Here is a 19,250-nt window from a genome sequence, read left to right as displayed (position 1 = left end):
GCATTAGAGGGGGGAAGGGCACAAGTTGCATTCAGGCCCGCCCGACCTTTTTCCTTTGCCAATGCAGAGCTTCATCCCAGAAAGCTGGTCCAAGTCCTCCCTTATTCTGCAACTTGCAGCAGAGGCACAGGATCAAAGCGCAAGGAAAGCTCCTCCAAACGTCCAGTTATCCAGTTTCTTTCCCCCAATTCTGCATTTCCCCATTTCGCGAGACTCTCCCATGTTTCCTATTATTCAATGCAGGCATGCCATGGCTTGCATCAAGGTTCTACCCTGGTCTGACCTTTGAAGGATATATAGGGGCTTTTTGTCTGGGTCGTTTAGAAGTCGATGGATATCCCATGAACCCGGAACTCATCTGGCATCTAGACCCTCTGGCTTGTCTCCATCATTCCCACGTTCCGGGCCCATCCAGAACTGTGAGGAGTCGAGACTAACGCAGCTCAGAGCTACGCTTCGGCCTTTGCAACTTGACGGCCGAATCAAAAGGTTTGTGAAGAAGCGTTGTTGGTGCTGGAACCGCCGGACAGAATTTCGGACAGGTAACATGGAGCTGTATCCGAGTGCCCGGTCTGCTCAGGTCTACCTTTCCCTCAACCTAAAGCGTCTATTCGCACGATTAGGCGTGTCGGACCACGGGATGAGGGCAAACTAGCCGGTATTCATTTGACACGCAGCGACTTTCTCTCCTACTGTCCATCCATCCACCCACTCATCACCCCTCTTTTTCGATCTCAACTAGGGATTGATGTCTTCATGATACAGGAGAAGCAACATGACTCTCCTGCCATCCAAACGCAGCAGCCCATTCCCTCCCCTCCTTTCCCATGTTTATGAGCTACCACATCATACATCGCCCATCGCCGGTCCAGGGTGCCCAGGCACCAAACGTATTCAAGGATGCGTTGATCAACGCCGTCAATGGGATTTCCCGCGGCCTCCTATGACTCCATTTAAGAGGTCCCTCGGGCAGTTTTAACCTCAGGGTCATTGGCTATGGCTCGCCTTACGGGCGCCCGCTCGTGGCTGACGGGCATCCTCTTCTTCGCGGAGATCCTGATCCTGATCTGCCTTGTGCTGGGAATGCTATGGATTACCTGGGTTGAAGACCGGGCACACGACCTATCCGTCGCTTGATAGTTGACTTGCGCCACCTCGCGTGTGCCCATCACCCGTCCGTCTTCTTTAGCCGCCGGCGCCTATGACCTGTCAAAGAGTCAGTCCTGTCAGACTATCCATGTCATATGTGAAGCTCCCGTCGCTTTCGAGGCCGAGTAACATCGCTCGCTGCAAGATGCGGATTGCCCTCCCTCCGGGGCTCCGGGTCCGTTGATCCCACATCGTGAGATGTGAGATGTGAGATGTGGGATGCGAGATCAGTCCTACCTACCCTTTCACCACATGCCTATATGTAAAGTGCATACATACGTTACTTCACTTTACCTTGCCTACCTGCACATGACGGCCCGCCGGATCGCGACTTTGTACGCACTCTGTAGTATCAGACGCCCCGCTCCGCTTGGTCGGCGGATGACGCAGTAGATGCGACTTCCGAGCCTCCTGACCTTTACTCAGTGCTCACAGATGGATCGAGAAAGATTCCAAACACGTTCCACGGAAACATCGGAGCGAGAGTTCTCGACGCAAAAAGATACGTAGCACTGAGGCCATCAACCGTGCCCTCGCCGTACCTCCGCCCCTTGCCGTCCTAGTGCCTTTTATTATTCCCATCTTCTATCTTTCTTTCTAGATCGACGGTAGAACAAGCGGGCTGTGTCAGATCCCCATTTCCCCTGCCACGCGATTCATGGAAACATCACTGTCAGAGCGCCCGGCGCGCTGGGTCCGTCGTTACATCGTCAAGGCTGAGAGGTGCAGCAGTGCAGCTAGCACGGCCTGTACGCTAAGCTATTGGGGATTGGTGAGAACAGACTTGACTCGGATCGGGCAGCTACTGCGAATCGTAGGGGAGGATAGGACAAAATTAAGATCGTTGATGGGGCGAACGCCCTTGTCGTCTTTCACATGTGAAGTGGGTAAGAATATGGTTCTTTCGTTCATCTCGTGATGGGTTCGTCGGTTGACATAGCCCCCCACAGCACGGAGCAGGCGATGCTCATTTAGCACGTGTTCTAGACAATATTACGTGCACGTCTCAAGCGTACCTGGTCAATTCAACAGGCATGGGATAATTCGTGAGAGTCAAGATCGAAAATTCAAGATGAGAGACAAATTCATCGGCCGCCCTGACTAAGAACCGTTTCATGTCGGGGGGCCAGGGGCTTGGCTGAATCGGAGCGAGTCGGTTTGCAAACGGAATGTAACCTCCTGTTGCTTCGAAGGAAGAAGACTAGCTTGTCACAAAAATTCTAGAACATAGTCACGTATTGTACAGGAATAGCACACGCATCTCATGGACTTGGCGATGCGAAACGTTCTAGACCTTTCCTACATACTCATCTGGAGGTTAAGCGGCATCATGCCACTGCAATTTTTGGAAACAAATTCATTGACGTAAGTGGCTTGAGAAGAACGGGCTAATTATTGAGGTTTTCATCGAGATGCTCATAATGGACTTCAAGATTCTCTATCCGTACCATACTTGCCTAAGGTGCTTGCATTGGCATCATCTCTGTTCTACCCAGTGTGTTATTATTCATCAAGCACTCATGTAGGAACTCATATCGACTTCAAAATTTGTTTTGAAGATGAAGCTGACAATTTCAGAAGGAGGTAAGGGGGTATCACGATCAATCTGTTATTCTAAAGAAATTAGGGTGATATTAGGAACTGCTCGATCGTTGAGCGAGCTCGAGATCACCATGTAGACTGTTGAGTTTGACTATCAATCATGAAGGAGGGTGACATTCCAAGTGCGACTCACTTCACATTGGAGTTTGATAAGAACGGTACCCGATGGTCTGAAAGATAAGGTAGCTCATAAAGCGATTTGACAAGATCGTCTTCGGCCATGTAAGCGCACCGGGTGTGTAAATGTACATGTATGCTGGTATACTATTTCCTCGTTGCTTCCTATCGTGTAAGCTCAGGTCCTCCTCTTGCGCAATCATAGATCTTCCACCATATCTCTTCTATCAAAGTGACCCTCTATTGCTTGCTCTTGCCAAGCTTGGCCTTGATCTCAGCCACAACGGCAGCGGTGACCTCTTTCGTCGTCGCCTTGCCACCGAGATCGGCAGTGACAATACCGTTGCCGGTGACGTTCTCGACGCATTCCATGAGTTGCGTCGCGGCCTCCTTCTCACCGAGCCACTCCAGCATCTCGGCAGCGGTCCAGAAGGTCGCAACGGGGTTGGCGACACCCTTGCCGGTAATATCAAAGGCGGAGCCGTGGATGGGCTCGAACATGGAGGGGTTCTTGCGGCTGGGGTCCAGGTTGCTGGTAGGAGCGATACCGATGGAGCCAGCGAGGGCAGCAGCGAGGTCGGAGAGAATATCGGCGTGCTGGAGCCTTCGTTAGTCACCTAATCATACATAAACTAAGTTGACAAACATGTACTTACCAGGTTGGTGGCCACAATGGTGTCCAAGCTCTTAGGGTTAAGGACCATTCTTGTCGTCATGGCGTCAACGAGCATTTTGTCAAGAGAGACATCGGGGAAGTCCTTGGCAACCTCATAGACAACCTCATCCCAGAGAACCATGCCGTTACGCTGGGCATTACTCTTAGTGACAAAAGTGAGAAGCTTGCGGGGACGGCTACGGGCCGTCTCGAAAGCAAAGCGGATCAGACGTTCAACACCGTGGCGGGTGAAGATTGAGACCTCGGTGGCAGTCTCCCAGGGGAAGCCGCGGTGCGAGCGACCACCCTGGCCGGCGTACTCGCCCTCGCTGTTCTCACGGATGATGACCCAGTCCAGATCGCCCTCGGCGCAGTTGCGGAGGGGAGACTGGGTACCGCGGAGGACACGGGTGGGGCGAACGTTGGCGTACTGCTGGAAGGGCTGGCAGATTGCCAAACGGAGACCCCAGAGGGAGATATGGTCGGGGACATCTGCGCCGGTTAGTGGTGTGCACGGGTTGAGTCTTGACTTGCGGAGATAACATACCGGGGGCACCGACGGCGCCGAAGAGGATGGCGTCGTGCTTCTTGAGCTGCTCAAGGCCGCCGTCCGGGATATACTTTCCGGTCTTCTTGTAAGTCTCGGAGCTCCAGTCGTAGTCGGTGAAGTTAAGGTCGAATGTGCCAAGAGTCTCGGAAAGAGCCTTGAGAACTTCCACACCGGCCTCGATGACCTCCGGGCCGATGCCATCAGCCCCCATGGAGGCGATGCTGTAAGACTTTTGGGCGGGGAGCGCACTGGGCGACATCTTGAACGAATGGGAGGGGGTTAAGGTGGGTGGATGTGTGTGGTGATACTATGATATGAGGGGTTAGAGTCGAGGGGTAATTATGATTCGTTTCTTTCCCTTGATTATAAGATGAGATAAATCTTGAGGTTGGTGGTGATGGCTGTGCTGCAGGGTATGTCAGAGCGCAGTGAAGTTGTCTTCTTTTGTAACCGTCAGACTCCCGCCGACAACGGCTAGATCACCGTCTTCATCGCCCACCATCTCCGGGAATGCGCCGCAAGTGTCGGGAGTTTGTGGAGTTGGGGTTCGTGGTGGAGGCGATCTGGGGTCCGGGGAGCGGTATTGACTTTGTCCGCGGATGTGTCTTCGCCAGCGGACAAAGACAAGTCCGCAGGACTATCATTTGACGGTATTGAGTTATTTGGTATTTGCCTCCCACGCAACACAGGATGAGCCTTTTAACGCAGCTACTGTGAATCTCGATTAGTCTTACTCAGAGTCATTTACGAGCTTCCCCACGTTTGAAAGCATTTGAAAGCATATCAACACGTGCATCCCTCTAACGATAGCCCACGCACCCTCCTCGGTTTCGGGCTTGAGAGGTGTTTTCCAACTGGCAAGTTTTTTTGTCGCCAGGTGGTAGAGTGTCAAGGTAATATTTCACCATGATTGACACGACAGCCTTGGAAGCCGTTATCCAGCAAGTCCTCCCCTCAATCAAGTCACATAGAGCGGAGTTGGCGACCCCCTTTATTCTTGGCCTGTCGGGCCTGCAGGGAAGTGGAAAGTCAACATGGGCTGAGGCTCTTACCAACACACTCAACGCCAAGTATGGCATCAACACAAGAACGCTTTCACTAGACGACCTGTACCACGACCATGACCAGCTGGTATCATTGAGAGATTCTAATCCCGGAAATGGCCTTCTCCGGACTCGCGGACAACCCGGGACACATGATGAAGATCTAGCGCGACGCTTCTTCGACGATGTGTCAAAGCCACAGTCAAATCAGACAGACTCAGAGCCCGTCAAGTGGCCGTCATTCGACAAAAGTCTCTTCAGCGGTGAGGGAGGCAGAGCCCCAGAGTCACAGTGGGACACCGTGCCGAGGAACCCACCTCTGGAGGTTCTCATCTTCGAGGGTTGGTGCCTCGGTTTCCAGCCACTGTCACCCGAGGAAGTTGAGGAGAAGTGGAAAAGAGCCAAGGAATCATCAACAGCAAACTCCGAGGACATTCAGCTATCCACAACGACACTAGCCAGCCATAGCCTCGAGCATCTTCAGCTCATCAACCGGAACCTGGAAAGGTACTGCGAGAGCTTCATGGGCCCCTGGCGCTTCGACGCATTCCTTCACCTCAGCACAGACCAGCTAGGCAACGTCTACCATTGGCGTCTGGACCAGGAGAGGGCGTTGCGGGAGAAGAAAGGTGCGGGCATGACAGATGCGGAGGTTGTTCGTTTTGTTCAGGGGTACATGCCCGCGTATGAGCTGTATCTAGAGAGGTTGACCAACGAGTCGTTTTTCCCACAGCAGGATGTTAGAAGAAAGGCTCATGTTCGCGTTATATTAGACTCTAATCGAAAAGTCCTAGGCGTCTCCAAGGCGTAGAAGGCATTTACAAGCCATGATTCATCTCATCTCTACTGTCGTCTAATATACGAACTCGCGATCATAACTTAGCGTCGTATCGTCTATCTCCATTTCATCTACCAGATCACCTTGTGCGTAGGATATGCCCTCTTGCCAAAGCTTGTGGATCTAGCTCTACTAGACTCATTTCCATGTCTCAATCTAGGAAGATTCCAATTCATATGATCCCAAGGATCAACAAAACCCCATGCGCAACTCTCCATTAGTCTGTATCTTAGCGATCCGGGGTAAGTCAGTCCCATGTCTCTGGGCCAGATACGCCCCCGCAAGCCCGTCCGACCGGATGGGTCAGCAAAGTGACCCGTCAAATAGCCTTAGCAACACCAATCCAGATGAACATGTGCCCCTAGCTCGTCGAGTTCCCCCTCATCATAACCCAGCTAAACGTGGTGAAGAACCTGGCTTGCCATGCCATTTCCCCGCGTCCCCGCAGATTTACCCCAAATGCCCCGGTAGTTTCTTTGTCCGCGTAAGCTAGTATGAGTCCGGGGAACCAGGGAGACTTTTCCTCGTTTGTTTGCGAGGAAAGCCTCTAGGGAAAATGGACACCGGGCCAGGTTTCTGTTGGCGTAGAAGACAAAACATGGCATGATTAAACACAACCCCGTGGAGTTACCCCGGACTGAGCACAGATATTCTGGGGCAAAAGACAGGCAGATCCAAGGTATAAGAGTTGATCTGACGCCTGTCAGTCTCGTTTCTTTGCAACCCACGGACTCAGCGATCTCAGCGGTCAACCTTCCTCTTCCTACTTGCTGCATATCACCAATCGTCCCAAATTCCTCCCGTCATCTCAATTGAGTCTGTACAAAGACAAAGACCACAATGGCTCACGAGAAGAAGCAAGATTTGGACCTTGAGTCTAAGCCCAACGACAACTTTGTCGAGATGTCGACTGAAGATGAGAAGGGTGGCGTGTTGCAGCCGGGAGCCGATTACTCTGGCGCTGTGGCGAAGACGAGCGCAGAAGAAATTGCCCTTGTCAGAAAGCTTGACTTTAGAATCATGCCGACACTTTGGTAGGTTCTCAATTTCCATATTGTTGATTCGACTCAATAGCTGACATGTCTTAGGTGCATGTACTTTCTGAACTACGTACGTCGAATTTGTGTTTGCTACGGCAAATCCGAGCGACAAACTGACTTGATGCACAGCTCGACAGAAACGCAATCGCCCAGGCCCGTCTGGATGGTCTCGAAAAGGATTTGGGCCTCCAGGGCTCACAGTACAACACTTGCATCTCAATCCTCTTCGTCGGGTAAGTTCAACTCCTCCAAACTCCAGCTTTCCGAACACAACGCTGATGGTACGACCTACAGCTACCTCCTTATGCAAATCCCCTCCAACATGCTCATGTCCTCGAAACACGTCCGGCCATCCATCTACATGGCAATCTGCATGATGGCATGGGCTCTCGTTTCGGGCTGCACCGCCCTGGCAAAGAACTACACCCACCTTGTCATCGTCCGCTTCTTCCTCGGCGTGACCGAAGCCCCCTTCTACCCAGGCGCCATCTACATGCTCTCCATCTTCTACACCCGTAAAGAAATCGCCACCCGTCTGTCTATCCTTTACTCGGGAAACATCTTTGCCACGTCCTTCTCGGGCCTCATCGCCGCAGCCGTCTTCAACACTATCGACGGCAACCACGGGTTGAAGGGATGGCAGTGGCTGTTCATCATCGAGGCGTGCTTGACCTTTGGCGTCGCCGTCATTGGCATGTTTACACTCGCTGACAGCCCTCTTACGACCCGCTGGCTGAAGCCCGAGGAGCGCCAACTCGCTCATGATCGTATGCTCAGGGATACCGTCGGCGTTGAAGAGAGCAAGGGTGCCAAGGCAGGCTTCATGCAAGCCATTCGCGACCCTCGTCTCTGGCTCCTCTGCTTCATCCAAAACATGCATCTCGTGAGTCCAATTCTGATCCTCCACCGAATGTTCATACTCTGACAATGATCCTAGTCTGCATGTGGCTTCAACAACTTCTTCCCAACCGTCGTCGGCTCCCTCGGCTTCAACGACACCATCACCCTCGTCCTCACCTGCCCGCCGTACCTCATCTCCGGCATCTTTGGCTACCTCGTTGGCATCTCCTCTGGCAAATACAACGAGCGTACCTGGCACATCACCGCGTGTATGGGCATAGCCATTGTCGGTTTCGTCATCTCGTGCGCGACTCTCAACACGGCGGCGCGGTACATTTCCTGCTTCCTTTTCGCGTCTGGAGCGTATGCAGTCAACTCGTGCATCCTGGGCTGGGTTTCGGCGACGCTGGGATCTACGCAGGAGAAGAAGGCTGTTAGCCTGTCTATTGTGAACGTTATCGCTAATGCGTCGTACATATACACTGCTTACTTGGTACGTAAATCTCTCGCGTCACTTTTTGCTAGGATTGGAGCTAACGATAATCTTGCAGTACCCCAAGAGCGATGGACCTCGGTACCTCACGGCTATGTCAAGCAATGCCGCTTTTGCATTTGCTTGTATTGCTGGTACGTGGGCGTTGCGGTTCTGGTTGATCTCTACGAACAAGAAGATGGGCGCGAGCGGTACCAAGTATGCCTACTGAAGGCCGGAAGAAAGCATACGGTCACGCTGGAGAGAGATTGCACCACGACACCGCTTCGATTATAATTATGTTGAGGGGTTGTATTGAATATATAATTTTCATATGAGGATGAGAGATGTCGCAGCTACACATGCTGTGTTGGCTATACCCATGCTTCGTGTCAAACACTTGATTGTCAACATGCACTACTTCTAAAGTTGATCAACAAGTCGGCCCCGCTTGTCTCGTGAGCGTTGCATCCTGTGGGACCACGACCGAACTGGTGGGTTGTCGGTGATCGTCAGTTCCAGTCTGTCGGTATCTTTTCCCAGAGCTACTGGTGGTGAGCCAGATCGCTGGGCCGGAGATCTCATCCTCAATAAAGGGTAGGCCTAACGTAGATCTTGGATCCTGTTTGGTCCAGCTCTTTGGAAGATCCATAGGCTCACTTGCAACGATACCAATTACCAATCTGCATTCATATTGCGACCCGTGGAGTTCAAAATCAGTGGCCTTGCGCTGTTTCCGAAACGGCATGCAAAAAAATTCAAGGCTTATTGCAAACGGCGCTATGTCGCATGTGGAGTTGCAAGATACAAGCTGCCTGCCTCTATTTACTAGGCATGTGGGTATCAAAGATCACAGAAATATCGATACTCCAGCTTCTCCTCCGTAGTAGTCATGTACGCAACCTCGGCCTCCATCAGAGTTCTCTCTGTATTCCTCATTAAGCATTACCGCAAATACGACCACGTAGGATCCACAGACGGATCAAACTGCGCCGCCGCCAAGAACGGATAATCAATCGCCCCAAAAGAGTTAGCAAACAACTGATCATACCATACCATAGACTCCTGCCCCTCGCCAGGCGCATTCTCCGAAGTCCCCATCGCAGGAAACGACGTAGCGGCGCCTAGCGAAAGCGAAAACGGCTGGCTGTCAAAGTTGGGAGAATCCTGCTGCGCAGTCGCCTGGAATCCAGACTGCGCCCCCGGCGTGCTCGCCGTCCACCCCGCGTTGACGGACGGGCCCGACGTCGGCGAGGCCTGCGTGGGCCATCGACCGGACTGGTCATCTGTCGGCCCTGAAAGTCCGTCGCTTTGATTTTGTGTCCAGATTGTGTTATCTGGCGCCACGAGGCCCGGTTCGTCTGGTCGGCCTGAGGATGCAGCCACGGAGGGGGAGAAGCGGGCTCGGAGGCTGGATCCGGTTGGCTGATGGGTGTTTGTCGAGTCGGAGCGTAGGCCTCTGGGTCTGCTTGAGCTGCTGTTCGGTCGAGCCTGTTGACCGAGGTCTGTTCGAAGATGGGCGTTGGGTGCTAGGTTGCTAGTGCTTGGTTGTCGTCTGAGCGGGTTGTTCGGGACGGATAGTTCTCTTACAGCTGCGGTGAGCTCGTCGACTGCGGAGAGGCAGTATTCGGGCCACGATGTGTCGCGAGAGGCAATGTGGCGCAGAATTTCTTTGCCTGATTCAACGTGTCTGCAAAAGTCAGTTTACTTAGCCCTCAAGATTGCCTTCATAGTGAGGAAGTTGAGTGGTATGCTTACTTTAGCGCACTGGCCAAAGGCAATTGCCGTTCAAAACCAGCGTAGATCAGAATGAATGCGCTGATCCATACAGCCCATGTGAACGACGGCTGAAGCAACGGTTCAAGCAAACACGCGCTCGTAGGATCGCCAGGAATCTTACTCTGACTATGATGCCTCTTCAAAGCAATGAATATGGACTTGGCAGCAAAAATGCAGTTTTGTAGACCAGCAGAGTACGCCGGGCTCGACGGGTCGGACGTCATCATCGGGCGATTGAGAGAGATCATGGACTCATACTTTAGCAGAAGCAAGAAAATTCGGTGTCCCGCGGATATTGGTGGCTGTGGCGTGGCTTCATCCTGCGTGTGCTCGTCTTCGACCGCGTCGTGGATCTCGTTTGACCATTTTGCGAGCTCTGCTTGGACGTAACTAGATCGGTCTGCGGTATCGTCGCGTGAGTGTATTGATTTATTCCGCAGCTCCAAGATTAGCCCCCGTATCCGTGCGTGCTTGACCAAGTATGTGAGCAGCTGTAGCCTGTTGTCTTCGGCGTCGGCAAGTGTTCCGTGCTTTTCTTCGCCGGGATAGCACACATCGACGTCGTCGTCCCGGATGTCTAGCGGGAGGCCTAGGGCTTGGCATAAGAATCGCTCCGTGCAGTATATGCACCAAAAGACACGTCGGCGCATGTGCGCCTCCTCTTTAGTGAAGAAGGGGTATCTCGAAGGGCACCGGTGCAAGCCTAGGTGGAAAGCCATTCTGACGATCAAACCACCTAGTCTCGATGCCGAGTTCAGTCTCAACATGGAGACGAGAAACAGTTGTATGGCAAGGGCAGCTTGTGTGGCTTGGATCGAGGCTGGTTGGTAGAGGGCGAATTGTGACGCCGACATTGCCTCCTCGACTGTGCGGAAGACGAGGGAGGATGGGACTAGCTGAGAAAAGGGAGCCTTTTGGCGACTGTCAGCTAGAGAGATTGATAGTATCGACTTGACAATCGAGCGCTCGAGATGGCCGAGAGCAGCCACGCCACCAGCACTAACTTCCTCAAAGAGGTTGAGTACATCTGGGGCACTGAGGAAAGGAAGCGTCGGGTGCCATGCTTCAAAGTAGCTCCTCGACCAGTCGACGAGTTGCTCAAAGGTCGGATTGAAGTCATCGCCTTCGGGTTCTGGTATCAACTCAGAGCTGCGCCAGAGGTTTTGCTCGTCTCCATCACGCGATGAGGTCTCCCGCTGGAGCTGGTCGTCTTCTCCGGGGACGAGGTCGCTAATGTTGTTAGTGGACTGGGATGTCCTGAGGGCGGACTTGCGGGCCAGCCTGACATAAACGCCCCGGATAAAGTGAATGCCGCTGCCTGAGCCAACGAAGCGGGCGGTGTCATGCTTGCCCGTGTCTCGCATCAAGCCATACTCGCGTGTGGGACGGTCTGTTGAGCCCGAGTGTTTTCGCTTGCGTGAGTGGTTGAAGTGTGCCGGGCTGAGGGTTCCCGACTCGGAGGTGGCATTGGGCGACTCTACGGCGTCCATTCGGAGGGAGTGGGATGGCCGTCCTGGTGGTGAGTGAAGATCTGAGGATTGATAGCCCGTCTTCAGTGGACGGTTTGAGGAACGGTGGGGACCCGAAGCATGGTGTGATTGTGGGGAAGAGCAGAGAGAGAAGACTGCCTTGGGAGACAAGACAGTTGTCCGCCGAGGTACAAGGAGAGTGAACCTATGAAGGAACAGAGGAGAGGAGAGGAAAGGGAGAGGAAGGCGGTCAACGGACGTTGTTGTGCGGAAGAGAAAATGGCAGAAGTGCCAGATGTGCCAAGACTGGGGTAAGATCAGCCAACTATTCGCCTTTAGATCGTTGTGCGAGAGCGAGATTTGAGAGAAACGAGGCTATGAGGACGGAAAAAAGCATCGTTGTCCGAGAAAGGAAACCAGCAAGAGGCTGACGCGCCCGCGTCGGGGGCGACGTCGGTGAGGGTGGGGCCATGACACGGCACGATCCGGTGGGTGGGGCATCGGCGGACAAAGAAAACCCCGCAGCGGCCATGGAGTTTTGTTCTTGAACACCAGTTTTGCGCCGGCCATGCTCGATGGACTGGGGAGGACGACAACGGCAATAGTGATTTTCAATACGAAATTCTACTTCGAATTTAATTTTCCAGAAAGAAGAGGGAATCGCACAATGTCCCGAAACAGCAGCGAGAGAGAAGGCAGCGCTTTGCAGAGTCCCATTGCCTGCGAGAGTTGTCGCCAGAGGAAACGACGGGTTAGTCCGACGATGTATCCTTAGGCGACTCTAACCACGGCAGTTGACTAACACCGTTCAAGTGTGATAGGAAGTTGTAAGTGGCTCCCCGGCACTCTGAGAGGACCCTTGTCTGGCCAAGTTCTGAGGCTGAATATTCTTCCCCGCAGACCATTCTGTCTCCAATGCAGCCACGAGCCTGGACGATGCCAATACCCAGAGCAAAGCAAAAGGTATGCAGCCATCTACAGTCAGTCAGATAAAGATGATGAGTGTTAATGACAAGCGATCAGAGGAATTCCTAATGGGTACCTCAACAAACTTGAAACACGACTGGCCGAGACTGAAGCTGCTCTCTTCCGCGTACTCTCGGGAGCCCTTGATCATACCCAAGGTTTAGACTCTGCCTCGTCACCGGCCCTCCTACCCCAAGCTGCATGGACACCAAGACAGAACAAGGTCGACCGTGTTAAGGAATGGGATAGCCTCCCCTTGCAGACGCCTGATGACATCCAAGCCTGGTACCGATCCAAGGCTACAGAGCACAATGATCCTGCCATCGACCTTCCTGCCGCGAGTCCACAGTCGCTCATATCGACGGTATCGGATCCTATGTTTGCGCCCCCCCCTCCGCCGAGAGACCCTAGCTCAGTACCTGGATCAGTGTCAGACCACCAGGGAATTTCTGATGCGGTCATTGAGCCTCAGCTCCGAGCCATGACGCCAATGGTCTCTACTCCCGTTAATAGGGCATCGTCTGATAGCCTCAGCAAGGCCAAGGAGTTGTCCAAGTCGCAGCAGAACCTTTACTTCTGAGGCAGATGAGAGTATTGACACCTTTGTTTGTCAGACAATACCGTGGCAAGGCCATTAACTCAACCCAACTCAACTTGGGTAGCATCCAACGTTCGGGATGCGGCGAGAGATAATGCGACATGATTCTCGGGTTACACCAACCTTGTGAATATCAAAGAATTGTAAAGGCGGAAATGCGTCGCCTACTCGCGGCTTTGAGGGGCAGAAGAATTCCCCCGCCACGGCGCCGAGCTACCCCGCAGCGACCATTTCATTCCGCGGCGGCCCGGTTCCCACACCTACCCGCTCGGCTTGCGGCGGAATTGCGGAATCGCCCAATTCCAAACAGCAATGACCTCACACTGAGACCCTGAGCTTCAAAGCTTCACAAAGCTTCATCTTCTCTGAACTCTTGAAGAACCCAGGGAGAGCTTCTTGTTGTTGTCCATTGAAGCTTTGTTCATTGCCAATACCTTGAACAAACACTCTCTCCAAATACACAAACAACGCCATCATGTCAAACACGCAATCTTGGGTCTCCGTCTCCCCCAAAAGCCACTTCTCGCTGGCAAACATCCCCTTCGGCATCATCTCCACAACCTCAGACCAGACTCACCGGCCCGCCATTGCCATTGGCGACAATGCCCTCGATCTCAAGGCTTTCGCAAAGGCCGGCGGCTTCCACGCCCTGCCCTCCATCCAAGACCACGTCTCCGTCTTCTCCTCAACCACACTAAACGACTTCGCCGCCCTCGGCCGCAAAGTCCACAGAGAAGTCCGCACATATCTGCAGTCCATCCTCGCAGAAAACACCCCGCACGCAGGCCTCCTCAAAGACAACGCCGACCTGCGCAAGACGGCCCTGATCCCCTTCTCCGAGATCAAGAACCACCTGCCCCTCGCCATTGGTGACTACACCGACTTCTACGCCGGCAAGAACCACGCTTATAACGTCGGCGTGCTCTTCCGCGGCCCGGATAATGCGCTGCAGCCAAACTACGTGCATCTCCCAGTCGCGTACCATGGTCGCGCGAGCAGCGTCGTCGTCTCCGGCACGCCCATTCGCAGACCGTGGGGCCAGATCCTCAAGGACCCCAAGGCCGAGCCCAAGGTGCCGACGCTCGCGCCGTGCCAGAGGCTCGATATTGAGCTGGAGATGGGCATGTTCCTCTGCCGGGAGAATAAGCTTGGTGAGCCGGTACCCGTCGACCAGGCCGAGGAGCACATCTTTGGCTACGTTCTCATGAATGATTGGAGCGCTCGCGACATCCAGGCGTGGGAGTATGTTCCCCTGGGACCCTTTACCTCAAAGAACCTGGGCACGAGTATCAGCCCGTGGGTTGTTCTTGCGGATGCGTTGGACGGAGCCAAGACGGCTGGTATCGAGAACAAGACGGAGTTGCAGCCCTACTTGCGCGAGAGCAAGAAGAACAACGTTCTAGGCGTCGACCTGGAAGTTGACATTATCAGTACGTTTCCATTCTGATCCCATGAACCCTTCCCTGATTGAAGATGCTAACATGTGTCACTTCTCCAGCTGCCAGCGGAAACAAGACCACAATCAGCCGCACCAACTCAAAGAACCTGCTCTGGTCCTGGCCGCAGATGATTGCCCACCACACAATCACCGGCTGCAACCTGCGACCGGGCGATCTGCTGGGATCTGGCACGATTTCTGGCACAGAGCCCGGCACCGAGGGAAGTATCCTCGAGCAGACGCAGGGGGGCAAGCAGGCCGTGCAATTGACCGGAGGCGAGGAGCGCAAGTTCCTACAGGATGGCGATACCCTCATCATCCGCGGCTGGAGTGGTCAGGAAGGCGCGTTGGTTGGATTTGGTGAGGTTTCGGGCAAGATTGAGGCTGCGCTGAAGCTCTTCTGATCGCGACAATCGTGATCGAGAGATAGAATGAGCATGAAATAATGAAAAGTCCTTCATTTTGTGCACATAGCATGCGAGTTTCATTCCGTGACATATCTGGTCATCTTGGTCACTGATTGATCATGAGATGGGCGAGGCAAATCTGGCTGCAACTGCTTATTAACTTCAATTGACCTATGATTACAGCTTATTTCGCCCTCAATTCATCAGGAGTATCAGGCTGATTATAGTAATGCGCCTTCACAACAGCCGGATTCTCCTTCAACCCCTCCGCAATCTTCCTCACAGTCGGATACGGGCTCAAATCAACCCCAAACCTCTCGGCATTCCAATACGCAGGCAACAAACACACATCCGCCAACGAAATCTCATCACCAACAGAGCACCTCCCCGCCCACTCCTTCGCAACAGCTTCATACGCCGCAAACCCATCCGCCATCAACTCGCGGTTCCACTGTTCCGCATTTCCGCCCATGGCCCTGATCCGCCTCATGATCCGCATATTCGTCACGGGCTGGATGTCGCAGGCGACAATGTTGACCAGGCTCCGGACCACGGCGCGCGTCTTTGCGTCCTTGGGGAGGAGGGGCGTGGTCGAGGGGTGGGCTTCTTCGAGGTACTCGAGGGCCGCGACGGATTGAGTTACTTTGAAGTCTGCGTCAGACCTGTTGACGAGGAGGGGCACGCTGGCGGAGGGGTTGAGGGCGCGGTGGGTTGGGGAGAGGTGTTCGTCTTTGAGGAGGTTGGTTGGGATTGTGGTGTAGGAGATGGATTTGAGGTTCAAGGCGATGCGGAGGCGGGCTGAGCAGGAGGAGCGGAAGTAGGAGTAGAGGATGTAGTCTGGTTCGGACATCTTGGTGGTTGAATAATACGTCAGGTACTGATAGTTGATATCTTGAGATTCACTGGGGAGCTGCAAGGTAGAAGAAGGCCAGGCCAACGACACATCTGGACTCGGGCTTGGTCTTATTTCACTGATCCCATGGCTGATACATCACACACGTGTAAGCATGACAATTCCGCTTGCTTGAGAGATCTGCTCGACACGCGAAGGGCGTGGGAGAACCGCTCCTAGCCTTCCTATGCCGACGAAGATGGGATTGGACGAGGAGGCGAGCTGCAGCCACCCGGGAGGTTCCTGCGGGGAAGAAGGATCCCAGCGGTAAGTCGACTGCGGGGAACAGCTATTGGCATCGTATGAGAAAGCTATGGAATTGAGACCACTGATTGGTTCGTTGTTCTCGCTCGGGGTTCTGCTCCCTAAGTCGAGGGCGGAACTGCGGAATGGGAGAAGTTGGCCAGGACAGCTTAGAGCTAGTTCCGCCATCGTTTTCAAATGGTTCAGCACTGCGGATTGACGTGAAAATCAGTGTGGCAAGAAGTTTCATTCGCATTGTCATTGTGGGACTTGCATAACTTTAGGCAATTAGAGAGGATGGGGTGTTGCATGCGGTGCACCTCAACATGGAAGCTAGCGAGGGTGGTGAGTCGTGTGGCAGAGAGGATGAAGGGGCCAACATTCAAAGCCGCAGATGCACCATATCGTCAATTTCAGGATCCAAGGTATCTAGGTATTCGCACTTGACTAGACTTCGATCCAATGAGTAACTCAGGCCTGCCGCTACCTCGCCTAAACTTTCGCCCCAATTACTCTTCAGGCTCTTCCACGCAGATCCTGCAGCTCATGGTTCAGTTCTGAGATCTCATCGTACTGCTCTTCAATCTTGTATACCTGCTCCACAATCTGGCTCCCAGTATCTTCAATAATGAGTAATGTCGCAAGATTGGCGCAGATCGCCGCGACAGCCCCGAGCGGGATACTAGACTGGGGATAATACGGATAGACGGGCGCGCTAGCCAATAGAGTGACGAAGGCCAGGCTGACCAAACAGTTGAAAGTGATGGGCCACTTCGTCTCTATCCCTTTGGGAGGCTTCTTTCCTTCTTTCTTAACCCAACCGAGTGCAGAGAACCATTGCATCAGCTGAGGCTTGACAATGGCATAGAGCCCGCCGAACCCTAATAGTTGTTGGCTCAGTGTTGAGTGGAAGTTGCTGTCGTACATAGGAACGCCGTCTGGGGCCTCGCATAGGAATGTTGACAGCACTGTGAATGGCAGTGACACCACCACAAGCCAAGTAACGAGAGAAAGGCAGAGAGTGCGCCAGAGCTTGGGCTCCTTCAGGTTCGATCGATTCCTTGATGCCATAATTTTGCCTCCATTTCTCATCTGAGGGGGTCTCTTTTGCAGCTTCTTTGGGCCGGGCCCTTTTGACTGTCCTGTCCGTGGCCGAAGTTTGTTCATGTCAATCGAAACGACCTCAATAGCTGAAGACATGGAAGGAGTCTTGAATATTCCCGGTTCGGGTACGAGTGAGAGTTTTGCTGTATGCTCAGTTAGCCTGGGAGGTCCTAGGTATGTCCAAAGGAAACAACATGAGCTTCGAATATCATGTTCCATCACTTACCTTGCTCCTCTTCTTCCAAGGTCGTAATGGCATTCCGGCACTCCTGGACATTGCCATCAAAGAAGTCAAATGTCGCATCGACACTCACGCGCAGCTTCTCCATGACTCCAAGGGAAACTTCTTTTTGGAGACTTTCGATCAAGCTTTGGAGCACCGTCCAGCTCTCTCGCGGCCATTGAAGCGCCGACTCAAACGCTGCCACCCTATCGCGTAGCTCAGAGAGTGTGCCATTTCTCCAGGCCCCAAACACCTTGTTCCAGACCCCTCTGTTGGGATAAGTGAGCAGCGTCTGCCCCTGCAGTAGGCCCAGTGCTTGATTTCCGTTCGGGTATGAGCTATACATCTCAAATTTTGGAAAGTTCTCGTCAACGTCCTTTAAAGTCGTAAGCTCTCTTAGCAGAACATGAAGTCGAACTACAAGCTCAGGGCTGTGTGCTGCGAGGACTACAAAAGCGGAGTTTACCCCTGGCGTAAACCAAGGTTCATTCCAGTGACCCAAGAGCTTCAACGAGGAGAGGGGGTCAACCTCGTACTCCAACTGGTAGTATTGCTGAATAGCTACTTTGGCACTACGCTGCAGAGCCTCCGTGGAGGTTTTGAGGATTTCAGGCTGGTCTAAGTCATCGTAAAGAAAGGGAAAAGATTGGCGATTTGCCTCAACATCGCTTTCATGGGCGCTGGTGCGAAAGCATGATTTGGCGCTATCCCAACCCAGCAGAACCGGGAGAGGATTGACTACCGCCTCGACCATTGTATCAACGTCACAGAGGGGTATCTTGTTGCGCAAGATTGCCGAATGTTTCATTTGTGCCAATTGTTGGGGATTTATGTGCCCCTCCAGTTATTTAGGCGAACCATAAGGCATCCCAAGCGTTGTCCGATGGCGCGCCCAGCCGGGAACTTGCATGCGACTAACGGACATAGCGCGACGAGCTGGAAATCTTTGGCCAGTAACATCTCAATCTCGCTCCTAGCGCTGAATTTCCTCCAGGGTCTTCAGGCACTCTGATATATGTTGGCACAACATGATTCGCATCTATCGCAGGTCGCTGCCAGCCACCGGCGCAAAACGCCTTGCACTATCTTGCGCAACAAGACGAGGCGTCTCATATGGAAGCCTTGATGCTCACACAATCGTCTGGGTTGCTTGCTAATCAATCAGGGAAACCCGCCTTGGTGGATGATGACATTAAATTGAAAGCTGACTGGAACCTACTTGACCTAGACGCCACATGGCCAGGGAGAAGCGACAACATCTGACTTTTGAACTTTGTCAGGATCACCGCTCTGAATGATAACCCAGTCTTATCATAGCGCTTAAGAACAAGTCAGAACAAGAGAGTGAGAAGGTAGTGGTGTTCCGCCGTAAGGTCTTCAATGTAAGCCGAGCCTCAGTAGCTGAAACTGGTGCGTCGGCGAGACTTGCCTCTAAACTTTTCGGGAAGAGGATTAAAGTGCGTGCAGGAATAATTAATGGTGTAAGAAAAGCGGGCTATTCCGGGTCCCGGCATCATTGCACTCAATCTGAGAAACGCGCTAACGATATGCATAGATTAATCTTTGTCTTCCAACCCCACCTAAGGTCATTAATCGGACGGAATAATTACAATGTCACTCTCAAAAGGACTTTGGAAACAACGCCCTTCGGAGACATATGGTCCATGCTCCAGGAGACTGCTAGGCGAACCATCCTAGATGTAGTTCCGAATAGAACTTTTCATCTGAATATGTTCGTCCCAACATCATGTGCCAGCCCCCGGCCGGCTCTCAGGGGTTCATCGTCTCTCAGGGGACTCAGCTTCGTTTCTATAAAGCTGTTGGA

The 19,250-nt window shown here is 53.1% G+C and overlaps 8 protein-coding genes across 8 annotated transcripts; 4 read left to right on the top strand and 4 right to left on the bottom strand.

Annotated features, from left to right (window-relative positions):
• Nucleotides 1-3,108: 3,108 nt before the first annotated feature.
• CCOS01_14902 (tartrate dehydrogenase) lies at nt 3,109-4,332 on the bottom strand (the record flags this gene model as incomplete). Its single annotated transcript, XM_060463044.1, has 3 exons — nt 3,109-3,465; nt 3,525-4,015; nt 4,071-4,332. The coding sequence occupies 3 exons, from the start codon at nt 4,330-4,332 to the stop codon at nt 3,109-3,111; spliced, it is 1,110 nt and encodes a 369-aa protein (XP_060306229.1).
• Nucleotides 4,333-4,979: 647 nt separating this feature from the next.
• Nucleotides 4,980-5,927, top strand: CCOS01_14901 (uncharacterized protein; the record flags this gene model as incomplete). Its single annotated transcript, XM_060463043.1, has 1 exon — nt 4,980-5,927. One exon carries the CDS (start codon nt 4,980-4,982, stop codon nt 5,925-5,927), a length of 948 nt encoding a protein of 315 aa, XP_060306228.1.
• An 867-nt stretch (nt 5,928-6,794) lies between these two features.
• CCOS01_14900 (vitamin H transporter) lies at nt 6,795-8,538 on the top strand (the record flags this gene model as incomplete). The annotated part of the gene is made up of 6 exons (XM_060463042.1): nt 6,795-6,988; nt 7,043-7,064; nt 7,124-7,227; nt 7,289-7,877; nt 7,932-8,327; nt 8,386-8,538. The coding sequence occupies 6 exons, from the start codon at nt 6,795-6,797 to the stop codon at nt 8,536-8,538; spliced, it is 1,458 nt and encodes a 485-aa protein (XP_060306227.1).
• Nucleotides 8,539-9,251: 713 nt separating this feature from the next.
• CCOS01_14899 (fungal specific transcription factor domain-containing protein) lies at nt 9,252-11,773 on the bottom strand (the record flags this gene model as incomplete). The annotated part of the gene is made up of 2 exons (XM_060463041.1): nt 9,252-9,996; nt 10,065-11,773. Coding segments are annotated over 2 exons (2,454 nt in total), but the record flags the coding sequence as incomplete, so codon positions are not given.
• Nucleotides 11,774-12,221: 448 nt separating this feature from the next.
• CCOS01_14898 (uncharacterized protein) lies at nt 12,222-13,100 on the top strand (the record flags this gene model as incomplete). Its single annotated transcript, XM_060463040.1, has 3 exons — nt 12,222-12,305; nt 12,368-12,381; nt 12,578-13,100. 3 exons carry the CDS (start codon nt 12,222-12,224, stop codon nt 13,098-13,100), a joined length of 621 nt encoding a protein of 206 aa, XP_060306225.1.
• A 493-nt stretch (nt 13,101-13,593) lies between these two features.
• Nucleotides 13,594-14,960, top strand: CCOS01_14897 (fumarylacetoacetase; the record flags this gene model as incomplete). The annotated part of the gene is made up of 2 exons (XM_060463039.1): nt 13,594-14,548; nt 14,617-14,960. The coding sequence occupies 2 exons, from the start codon at nt 13,594-13,596 to the stop codon at nt 14,958-14,960; spliced, it is 1,299 nt and encodes a 432-aa protein (XP_060306224.1).
• Nucleotides 14,961-15,147: 187 nt separating this feature from the next.
• On the bottom strand, nt 15,148-15,813 carry CCOS01_14896 (maleylacetoacetate isomerase; the record flags this gene model as incomplete). Its single annotated transcript, XM_060463038.1, has 1 exon — nt 15,148-15,813. One exon carries the CDS (start codon nt 15,811-15,813, stop codon nt 15,148-15,150), a length of 666 nt encoding a protein of 221 aa, XP_060306223.1.
• Nucleotides 15,814-16,614: 801 nt separating this feature from the next.
• Nucleotides 16,615-18,179, bottom strand: CCOS01_14895 (uncharacterized protein; the record flags this gene model as incomplete). The annotated part of the gene is made up of 2 exons (XM_060463037.1): nt 16,615-17,345; nt 17,429-18,179. The coding sequence occupies 2 exons, from the start codon at nt 18,177-18,179 to the stop codon at nt 16,615-16,617; spliced, it is 1,482 nt and encodes a 493-aa protein (XP_060306222.1).
• Nucleotides 18,180-19,250: the final 1,071 nt, after the last annotated feature.

Source organism: Colletotrichum costaricense, assembly GCF_030867565.1.
Source record: "Colletotrichum costaricense strain IMI 309622 chromosome Unknown Scaffold_22.1, whole genome shotgun sequence".
In the NCBI taxonomy this organism is placed as follows: domain Eukaryota; kingdom Fungi; phylum Ascomycota; class Sordariomycetes; order Glomerellales; family Glomerellaceae; genus Colletotrichum; species Colletotrichum costaricense.
This window is presented reverse-complemented; position numbering and strand designations above follow the sequence as displayed.